The following is an 11,706-nucleotide window of genomic DNA, read 5'->3' as shown; positions in this document are numbered from 1 at the left end:
AGTTTATGACTCACTCTGCCTACAATCATCAGGATCTTGATTATCTTCTCTAACTTCTGAGACTAATACCAAGGAGGTTCCCTATGAAGTCATCTTGTACTGTAACTTCTAATACAGAGTTGACACTCCCTGGGATTCTACAATCAGCTTTCCCTGGGTGATAATCCAAGAAGCTGTGTTATATCTGACTATTCTTATATTTCAAATATCCATGTTTACTTTTTCTGCTTCCAATAGCAGCTCTTCGATATTCATTCTCACGGGGTTCCCCGGCCTAGAACAATACTATCCCTGGTTTTCAGTTCCCTTTTCTTTGATCTATGCTGTGGTTTTCCTGGGAAACTGCCTGGTGCTGCATATGGTTCATACTGAGCCGAGCCTGCATGAGCCCATGTTCTACTTCCTGGCCATGCTGGCCCTCACTGACCTGTTCATGGGGCTGTCCACAGTATACACGGTGCTGGGGACTATGTGGGGGTTCAGCCAGGAGACTGGTCTAGATGCCTGCATTTCCCAGACTTATTTTGTTCATGGACTATCTTTCATGGAGTCTGGAGTCCTTCTTGCCATGGCTTTTGATCGCTTTATGGCAATTTGCAATCCTCTGAGATATACATCCATTCTGACTAGTAGCAGGATCATTTACTTCATGGTGACCATTTTGGCAAGAAGCTCTTTGTCTATTCTTCCTGTCATCATCCGTTTGAAGTTCTTTCCTTACTGCAGACCTCACGTTCTCTCTCATTCCTTCTGCCTGCACCAGGATCTACTCCGGCTGGCCTGCTCTGACACTCGCTTCAATAGCTTCTATGCCCTGGCTCTGGTGATTTGTACCTTGTTGTTGGATGCTGTCCTTATTCTTATCTCCTATGTTTTCATCTTGCATACAGTGCTGGCAATTGCATCTCGAAAAGAGAGGCTCAAGGCTCTGGAGACCTGTGTCTCCCACCTCTGTGCAGTTCTGGTTTTCTACATTCCCATCATTGGTCTCACTATGGTACACCGCTTTGGAAAGCATCTCTCACCTTTGGTTCATGTCTTTATGGGAAACATCTACATTCTCTTTCCTCCCATGATGAATCCAATAATCTATAGCATAAAGACCCAACAGATTCGAAGCAGGATGAAGAAGTGGTTTTCTCTGAAAATGTAGTGCAACTCTTTGTTTTTATCAGTAAGAATACTGTAATATCAACACAATAAGCTAGTTCCTATTTGTGCAACCATTTACACGTTGAGTACTATTTTCTATAACTTTTTGTTCTTTTATGAGGGCTTGAATATAAAGAACTTACATGTCTTGCTAATCATAAAGGTGAGAATTGAGTTTTTCTAATCTATATTCTAGGATAGGCTTCTGCAATTTGCTGTAGAATAATCATAGTTCTTATGAACATGACAAGGAATGTCTCTACATTTTATGGACATATTCTTTAAGCATGATTATCATATAAAAATTGTGTTACCCTGAATTCATCAACATTTTAATCATCTAGACCTATTTCTAACTAACTAAAATTTTGAAAATACATCTATGGTTCAGACTTTTATGTAATGTTCATGTCAAAACTGGAGAAGGCAATGACAACCCACTCCAGTACCCCTGCTTGGAAAATCCCATGGACGGAGGAGCTTGGTAGGCCACAGTCCAGGGGGTCGCTAAGAGTCAGACACGACTGAATGACTTCATTTTCACTTTTCACTTTCATGCTTTGTAGAAGGAAATGGGAACCCACTCTAGTGCTCTTGCCTGGAGAATCCCAGGGACGGTGGAGCCTGGTGGGCGGCCGTCTATAGGATCACACAGTGTGGGACATGACTAAAGTGACTTAGCAGCAGCAGCAGAAGCATGTAAAAACATATGATGCAGTGAAATTGGGTTTTCCTCATTTCTAGTGGTGATGTAAATATCATTTGAAACTGATGCAGAACTTTCCCTTTCATCTAGTTATTTTTCCCCATTAGTGACCTTATGGAAGTCTATTGAAGGAATTTGGACATAAGAAAATCAATAATTTCTCTATTGCAAATATTGTCTTCTTAATCTCTCTCTATGCTCTTAAGATGACATTATTGCATGAATACTCTTCATTCTACATTTTTACTAAATATTTTTTTGAAAGTTAGTTCAGTTCAGTTCAGTCAGTTAGTCGTGTCTGACTTTTTCTAGCCCCATGGACTGCAGCAAACCAGGCTTCCCTGTCCATCACCAACTCCTGGAGTTTACTCAAACTCATGTCCATTGAGTTGGTAATATCATCCAACCATCTCATCCTCTGTCATTGCCTTCTCCTCCTGTCTTCAATCTTTGCCAGCATCAGGGTCTTTCCAAATGAGTCAGCTCTTTGCATCAGGTGGCCAAAGTATTGGAGTTTCAGCTTCAACATCAGTCCTTCCAGTGAATATTCAGGACTGATTTCCTTTAGGATGGACTGATTGGATCTCCTTGCAGTCCAAGGGATTCTCAAGAGTCTTCTCCAACACCACAGTTCAAAAGCATTAATTCTTCAGGGCTCAGCTGTCTTTATAAAAGTTAGTATGTGGTTTTATTTTTGAAATTAAAAAAAACATTCTTTAAATTTTTTTATTGGAAGATAACTGCTTTTCAATGTTGTGTTGATTTGTGCTATTCAACAACATGAATCAGTTTTATGTAAACATATATCCCTCCATCTTAAGCCTCTCTCCCACCCCTTGAGGTCATTGCAGATCACTGAGCTGAGTTCCCTGTGCTGAAAAGGTGCTTCCAGCTAGCTATCATTAGGATTTCTGTATGGCATTGTATTTTAAAGATATTTAAAATGTACATCATGGTGATTTGATGAATTCATCATTTTTAACGATTATCTTTTATTTTATTTTTTAAGAGATTGATTTTTCTTTTCTTTCTTCTTCTTTTTTTTTTTTTTACTTTACAATATTGTATTGGTTCTGCCACACATCATCCTCAATACTACAGTTAGCCATGAGTCAGAGGGTACTGTCAAAACAAGTTTTATTTAAAAAACAAATGAATAAGTGAATTCTGAATAAATCTACTTGCACAGTTAGATATTTCTTTCCATGCCTTTTTGTATTTTTATGAAGAAAATGAGCTTCATATTTGTGGTGAATGAATCAAGTTCATCCTTGTTTACGGGGCACAAAAGCACTAAGTTGGCATGGGTTTATCCAGAATAGTCTGCATTTTGACACATATGGTATTATCTTTCAATTCATATGAGCAATGGGATACATGATTGCAATTTTTATCTACACAGGCAAATAATTGGCTAACTGCTTTTCAATGACTGTATTATTTTTTTTTCCCTTCTAGATAAGGACTATGCTAAATAATGCTCTCATCATCTGCCAAGCAAACGCTAAATATCATCCCATTGCAGAGAATTTGAGTCAGTAAAATCACAGCACCATGAGTCCATAAGGATTTCTGGTCCCATTATATAACAACATTGAATATATTGTTTGAATTTTTGTTTTCAAATTGAATCTTTAACATTATGCAGAAAGATTCTACATGTTTCTTTCATCCTTTTGCAACCTCTAGCTGTTTCCTCTAGAAGACATTTCTGATTCATTTCTATGTTTCCAGTGCTTTAGAATCCAGTTACCAAGATGTCTGAAAATACCCACTTCACCGATGATGCTATGTTGATATTACATCCATAGACAGACTGCTACCAGAATTTAAATCATCAAATTCAAAGTGGTGGTGGTTTAGTCGCTAAGTCGTGTCCAACTCTTGAGACCCCATGGACTGTAGCCTGCCAGGCTCTTTTGTCTGTGGGATTCTCCAGGCAGGAATACTAGAGTGGGTTGCCATTTTTTTTCCATAGGTCATCAATATAATAATTTCTATAGGATTAATCTTGCCCTGTTTTGAAAACAGCAACTGTTTCTTCAACTGACTATAAGATATCTCTGTATTAGTTTTCTATTATTACTGTAACGAATTACTGCAAATCTGTTAGGCTGAAGCATAGATTTATTACCTTACTGATTTGGAGGTTAGAAGTATAAAATGGGTTACCACGTCTCTGTTCTGCTAAAGAGTCTAAGAGGAATATGTTTATTTGCCTGTTTCAGCTTTCAGAGACTGTCTACATTCCTTAGATTGTATTCCTAATATGATTCTGCTTCTGTTGACCCATTATCTCTTCCGATTTTGACCTTCAGAAGTTTCCCTATTAATTTCATCTGGATGATGCATAAACTTCTCTATATGTCAAGATGCTTAACTTAATCCATTTGCAAATTCCCTTTCAATACGTAAACTCACATATTCACAGGTTCTAGAGATTAGGACATAAACATCTTTCAGTTCAGTTCAGTCACTCAGTCATGTCAGACTCTTTGCAACCCCATGAATCTCAGCACTCTAGGCCTCCTTGTCCATCACCAACTCCCAGAGTTCACTCAGACTCACATCCATCGAGTCAGTGATGTCATCCAGCCATCTCATCCTCTGTTGTCCCCTTCTCCTCCTGACCCTAATCCCTCCCAGCATCAGTCTTTCCCAATGAGTCAACTCTTCGCATGAGGTGGCCAAAGTACTGGAGTTTCAGCTTTAGCATCATTCCTTCCAAAGAACACCCAGGGCTGATCTCCTTTAGAATGCACTGGTTGGATCTCCTTGCAGTCCAAGGGACTCTCGAGTCTTTTCCAACACCACAGTTCAAAAGCATCAATTCTTCTGTGCTCAGCTTTCTTCACAGTCCAATTCTCACATTCATACATGACCACAGGAAAAACCATAGCCTTGACTAGACGGACCTTTGTTGGCAAAGTAATGTCTCTGCTTTTCAACATGCTATCTAGGTTGGTCATAACTTTTCTTCCAAGGAGTAAGCGTCTTTTAATTTCATGGCTGCAATCACCATGAAGTGGGTCATTATTCAGCCTATTATAATCTCCATTTTGAAATGTCTAAATTGAAATTATTTTGATTTGGAATCCATAGTGTTTCCTTGTTTTCAGTTTAATAAAGTATGTGATAAAGAATTTTTGTTGTGATGGTAAAATATCCATAAGACAAAACTTACAATTTTAGCTATTTTTCAATATACAGTTCAGTGTCATTAGAATAATCACATTTTTTATGTAACCATCACCACAACTCAGCTCCAAAACTTTTTCATCACTCTACACTGAGACTCTGTTCAGTTCAGTCACTCAGTTGTGTCTGACTCTTTGTGACCCCTGCAGCACTCCAGGATTCACTGACCATTACTAACTCCCAGAGCTTGCTCAAACTCATGTCCATAGAGTCGGTGATGCCATCCAACCATCTCATCCTCTGTTGTCCCCTTATCCTCCCACCTTCAATATTTCCCAACATTAGAGTCTTTTCCAGTGAGTCAGTTCTTCACATCAGTGGGCCAAAATATTGGAATTTCAGCTTCAGCATCAGCCCTTCCAGTGAATAATCAGGACTAATTTCATTAAGGATTGACTGGTTGGATCTCCTGGCAATCCTAGGGACACTCAAGAGTCTTCTCTAACACCACAGTTCAAAAGCATCAGTACTTTGTCACTCAGCTTTCTTTACAGTCCAAATATCACATCCATACATGAGTACTGAAAAAAACCATAGCTTTGACTAGACGAATCTTTGTTGGCAAGGTAATGTCTCTGCTTTATAATATGTTTCCTAGGTTTGTCACAGCTTTTCTTCCAAGGACCAAGCAAGCATCTTTAAATTTCATAGTTGCAGTTGTCATCTGTAGTGATTTTGGAGCCCAAGAAAATGAAGTCTGTCACTATTTCTATGGTATCACCATCTATTTCCCATGAAGTGATGGGACAGGATGCCATGATCTTAGGTTTCCGAATGTTGAGTTTTAAGCCAACTTTTCACTCTCCTCATTCACTTTCCACAAGATGTTCTTTAGTTCTTCACTTTCTGCCATAAGAATGGTATTATCTGCATATCTGAGATTATTGATATTTCTCCTGGCAAACTTAATTCCAGCTTATGCTTCATCCAGCCTGGCATTTCACATCATGTGTTCTGCATGCTTAACTTATATGATATACTCTGCATATTTAACTCTTGAGAGTCCCTTGTACTGCAAGGAGATCCAACCAGTCCATCCTAAAAGAAATCAGTCCTGAATATTCATTGGAAGAACTGATTTTGAAGCTGAAACTCCAATGTTTTGGCCACCTGATGGTGAAGAACTGATTTATTTGTAAAGACCCTGATGCTGGGAAAAATTGAAAGTAGGAGGAGAAGGGGACGACAGAGGATGAGATGGTTGGATGGCATCACCAACTCAATGGACATGAGTTTGAGTAAACTCCAAGGGTTGATGATGGTCAGGGAAGCCTGGTGTGCTGCAGTCCTTGGGTCCACAAAGAATCAGACACGACTGAGTAACTGAACTGAACTGAACTCTACATATAAGTTAAATAAGCAGGGTGACAATACAGAGCCTTGATGTACTCCTTACCTGATTTGGAATCAGTCTGTTGTTCTATGTCCATTTCTAACTGTTGTTTCTTGACCTGCACACAGATTTCTTAGAAGCAGGTAAGGTGGTCTGGTATTCCCATCTCTTGAAGAATTTTCCACAGTTTGTTGTGATCCACACAGTCAAAGGCTTTGGCATAGTCAATAAAGCAGTTGTTTTTCTGGAACTTTCTTACTGTTTTGATGATCCAACAGACATTGGCAATCTCTGGTTCTTCTGCCTTTTCTAAATACAGCTTAAACATATGGAAGTTCATGGTTCACATACCGTTGAAGCCTAGCTTGGAGAATTTTGAGCATTACTTTGCTAGTGTATGAGATGAGTTCAATTGTGCAGTAGTTTGAGCATTTTTTGGCATTTCCTTTCTTTGGGATTGGAATGAAAACTGACCTTTTCCAGTCCTGTGGCCACTGCTGAGTTTTCCAAATTTGCTGGCATAATGAGGGCAACACTTTCACAGCATCATCTTTTAGGGTAGCTCAACTGGAATTCCACCACCTCCACTAGCTTTGTTCATAATGATGCTCCCTAAGGCCCACTTGACTTCACATTCCAGGATGTCTGGCTCTGGGCAAGTGATCACACCATCGTCATTATATGGGTCATGAAGATCTTTTTTGTATAGTTCTTCTGTGTATCCTTGCCACTGCTTCTTAATGTCTTCTGCTTATGTTAGGTCCCTACCACTTCTGTCCTTTATTGCATCAATCTTTGCATGAAATGTTCCCTAGGTATCTTTAATTTTCTTGAATATCTTTAATTTTCTTGAAGATATCACTAGTCTTACCCATTCTGTTGTTTTCCTCTCTTTATTTGCATTGATTCTGGAGGAAGGCTTTTTATCTCTCTTTGCTATTCTTCAGAACTCTGTATTCAGATGGGTATATCTTTCCTTTTCTCTTTTGCTTTTAGCTACTCTTCTTTTCTCAGCTATTTGTAAGGCCTCCTCAGACAAACATTTTTCCTTTTGCTTTTCTTTTTCCTGGGGATGATCTTGATCATTACCTCCTTGTATAATGTCTCGAACCTCCATCCATAGTTCTTCAGGCATTGTGTCTATCATATCTTTCTTTGAATCTATTTGTCACTTCCACTGTATAATCATAAGGGATTTGATTTCAGTCATACCTGAATGGCCCAGTGGTTTTACCTACTTTCTTGAATTTAAGTCTGAAGTTTGTAATAAGGAGTCATGATCTGAGCTACAATCAGCTCCCGGTCTTGTTTTTGCTAACTGTATAGATCTTCTCCATCTTGGCTGCAAAGAATACAGAAAATTCAATTAAAGATTTATTGATCATGGCCCCACACATCAGATCAAGAGCCAGTTTCCCCCATAGACAGTCTTTCCCATCAGGAAGCTTCCATAAGCCTCTTATCCTTATCCCTCAGAGAGCAGACCAAATGAAACCCACAGTCACAGAAAACTAATCAAATTGATCTAATGGATCACAGCCTTGTATAAATCAATTAAACTGTTAACCATGCCATGTAGTATCATCCAAGACAGACGGGTCATGGTGGAGAGTTCTGATAAAATGTGGCCCACTGGAGAAGGGAATGGCAAACCACTTCAGTATTCTTGCCTTGAGAACTTCAAGAACAGTATGAAAAGGCACAAAGATATGACACTGAAAGATGAACTCCCAAGGTCGGTAGATGCCTAATATGCTACTGGAGAAGATTGGAGTAATAACTCCAGTAAGAATAAAGAGACAGAACCAAAGCAAAAACAGCACCACTTGTGAATGTGACTGGTGATGGAATTAAAGTCCAATGCTGTAAGAAAAATATTGCATAGGAATCTGTAATGTTAGGTCCATGAGTCAAGGTAAATCGGAAGTGGTTAAACAGGCTTTGGCAAGAGTGAACATCCACATTTTAAGAATCAGTGAATTAGAATGGGCTGGAATGGGCGAATTTAACTCAGATGACCACTAAATCTACTACTGAGGACAAGAATCCCTTACAAGAAGTGGAGTAGCCATCATAATCAACAAGAGTCTGAGATGCAGTTCTTGGATGCAATCTCAAAAATGACAGAATGATCTCTGTTCATTTCCAAGGCAAACCATTCAATATCATAGTTATCCAAATCTATGCCCCAACCAGTAATGCTGAAGACGATGAATTTGAACAGTTCTATGAAGACCTACAATACCTTCTAGAACTAACACCCAAAAAGATGTCTTTTTCATTATAGGGGACTGGAATGCAAAAGTAGGAAGTCAAGAGATACTTGGAGTAACAGGCAAATTTGGCCTTGAAGTAGAAAATAAAGCCGGTCAAAGACTAACAGAGTTTTGTTAAGAGATACTGGCCATAGCAAACATCCTCTTCCAAAAAAACAAGTGATGACTCTACACATGGATACCATTAACTACATTGCTTTCAGACAAAACTGATTTAAGAACAATGAAAACTATCACAGATGAATAGGAGCACAACATAGTTCAATTTGTTAGCCAAAATTAATATTCAGAGCTTTTTATGGTTATGTGTGGACATGCTCAGAGTATGAGAAATTGTACATGCCCCAGCTGGGGTCAAACAAGGTAATACTCTTCCTTTAAGTTTCACCTCAAATACTATAAATAAATGTCCTCTTCATGATGTATTTTGTTCCATGATTCAAACATTCTTTTAATTTTGGTGATAATTTGCTGTTTAAAATGCCTCCAAATATAGTGCTGTCTAATGTTGCTAGGAGCAAGAAGCCTGGATGTACATTATAGATGCAATGTATGTGGTACACAAGTTTCTTTCAGGTGTAATTCATAGTGCTGTTGTGAGTTCAATGTCAGTGAATCCATGAGATGGTATATCTAGAAAAAAAGAGAAAGAAAATTCCTGCATCCTTATGTGAGGACCCTTTTGAAGGTGCTAGAATGACATCTATAGTACATGATGAAGCTTGAAGAAATGGAATAGAAACTAAACTTGTGAACTCATGAGATGACAACTGACAAGAACTACATAGTGGACATCACTGTTATGTGGTTGAAAGCCAAAGAAATTAATGCAAATCTCAGCTTCTAGTGATATGTATGAAAAACAGCCAAAACTTCTTCAGAAAATGGATAACTCCAAGGCCAGGTTAGTGAAAGTACATTGAATACACTGTTGTACCAAACAGCAAAGAAATTATCAAAGAATACCAAGCACATGTCAAAAATATCCCAAAGCCAGATTATGGTGCTCCCACAGGCCTAATCTAGAACAAATTGAATGTTAAAGATATGATAGTGACTACTTATTACCTATTGAAAAAAATATGGAACAAAGAAAATGTAACAAATCTCTAGAGTTTCAAAGTTTCTCCCACAAAATACTAAATACCAAAGGAAAATATATAACTTAACTGGGACAAATTCTGGCGGACCCCATCTTAGTTAAATTATCAGTGACAGTTATCAGTAATAAGGCAAATTCATACCAGGAATAACCTGAACAGATACATGGGAGGGAAAGAGCCTTACTTCCATGGCATTCCCAGATAATCTGATCTAACCATGAAGACTCATCAAACAAACCCCACTTAGGAACAGTCTACAAAATAATTAGACTGTAATGGTCAAGTTTGTGTCATACAAGAGAAGGGGAAAGTGAAAGTGAAAGTCATGCCCGATTCTTTGTGACCTCATGGACTATACAGAGCTGTTCCTCTAATCTAATTATTTCCCCACTAGTGACTTAAAGAACAACTATTAAAGGATTTGGGGATAAAAAATTTATAACACCTATGTTGCAAAGATTGTCTTCTTAATTTCCTTTTATGATATTGATACAATGTTATTGCAAAACACTCATTATCCTACATTTTCACTACATATTTTATTATTCAGTTCAGTTCAGTTCAGTCACTCAGTCGTGTCCGACTCTTTGTGACCCCATGAATTGCAGCACGTAAGGCCTCCCTGTCCATCACCATCTCTCGGAGTTCACTCAGACTCACATCCATCGAGTCAGTGATGCCATCCAGCTATCTCATCCTCTGTCGTCTCCTTCTCCTCCTGCCCCCAATCCCTCCCAGCATCAGAGTCTTTCCCAATGAGTCAACTCTTTACATGAGGTGGCCAAAGTACTGGAGTTTCAGCTTTAGCATCATTCCTTCCAAAGAAATCCCAGGGCTTATCTCCTTCAGAATGGACTGGTTGGATCTCCTTGCAGTCCAAGGGACTCTCAAGAGTCTTCACAGTTCAAAAGCATCAATTCTTCTGTGCTCAGCTTTCTTCTTCCAACTCTCACATTCATACATGACCACTGGAAAAACCACGGCCTTGACTAGATGAACCTTTGTTGGCAAAGTAATGTCTCTGCTTTTCAACATGCTATCTAAGTTGATCATAACCTTTCTTCCAAGGAGTAAGCGTCTTATTAGTAGAATTTCTCTATGGCATTACAAAGGTCCATCTAGTCAAGGCTATTGTTTTTCCAGTGGTCATGTATGGATGCGAGAGTTGGACTGTGAAGAAAGCTGAGCGCTGAAGAATTGACACTTTTGAATGTGGTGATGGAGAAGACTTTTGAGAGTCCCTTGGACTGCAAGGAGATCCAACCAGTCCATTCTAAAGGAAATTAGTCCTAAATATTCATTGTAAGGACTGATGCTGAAGCTGAAACTCCAGTATTTTGGCCACCTCATGTGAAGAGTTGACTCATTGGAAAAGACTCTGATGCTGGGAGGGGTTGGGGGCAAGAGGAGAAGGGCATGACAGAGGATGAGATGTCTAGATGGCATTACCAACTCGATGGACATGAGTTTGGGTGGACTCCAGGAGTTGGTGAAGGACAGGGAGGCCTGGCGTTCTGCTATTCATGGGGTCAGAAAGATTCGGACACGACTGAGCAACTGAACTGAACTGACCTGAAACTTTAATTTTTAAAATGCCTGTAAGGCCCAGTTTACTTGACATGTTGGGTAGCTGATCCTGTATACTGGGAATTACCTAATATTGACTGTGTCAAAATTGACTACTGCCAAGGTGGTTTCTTGAAATAAGAAGTTTATACGCGTTTTAAAACAAACAAACAAACAAACAAACATGGAATCTCCTAGAAAGAGATTTCAAAAGTATTATGGTCAGCTGTTTCCACTTCTCTCAGCCTTGTGAGGTGAAATTATGAATCTCAGAATATACTGGAAATAGAGTCCTAGAATTGACACTTACTATGTTGTCCAATATTCATGCATTTAGAAGCCATTGAAAGCTGGAAAAATTATGCTATTGTT

At 38.9% G+C, this 11,706-nt stretch overlaps 1 protein-coding gene across 1 annotated transcript; it reads left to right on the top strand.

Moving 5' to 3' along the window:
* Window positions 1–211: 211 nt before the first annotated feature.
* LOC138420691 (olfactory receptor 51V1-like) lies at window positions 212–1,153 on the top strand. Its single transcript, XM_069554058.1, has one exon. It carries the CDS (start codon window positions 212–214, stop codon window positions 1,151–1,153), a length of 942 nt encoding a protein of 313 aa, XP_069410159.1.
* Window positions 1,154–11,706: the final 10,553 nt, after the last annotated feature.

The sequence above is a fragment of the Ovis canadensis genome, chromosome 15 (assembly GCF_042477335.2).
Source record: "Ovis canadensis isolate MfBH-ARS-UI-01 breed Bighorn chromosome 15, ARS-UI_OviCan_v2, whole genome shotgun sequence".
In the NCBI taxonomy this organism is placed as follows: domain Eukaryota; kingdom Metazoa; phylum Chordata; class Mammalia; order Artiodactyla; family Bovidae; genus Ovis; species Ovis canadensis.
The sequence above is the reverse complement of the archived record's forward strand: the minus strand, read 5'-3'. Positions and strand labels throughout refer to the sequence as shown.

Coding starts and splice junctions, on each gene's coding strand:
- LOC138420691 (XM_069554058.1), top strand. CDS start 212: ATGTTTACTTTTTCTGCTTCCAATAGCAGCTCTTCGATATTCATTCTC.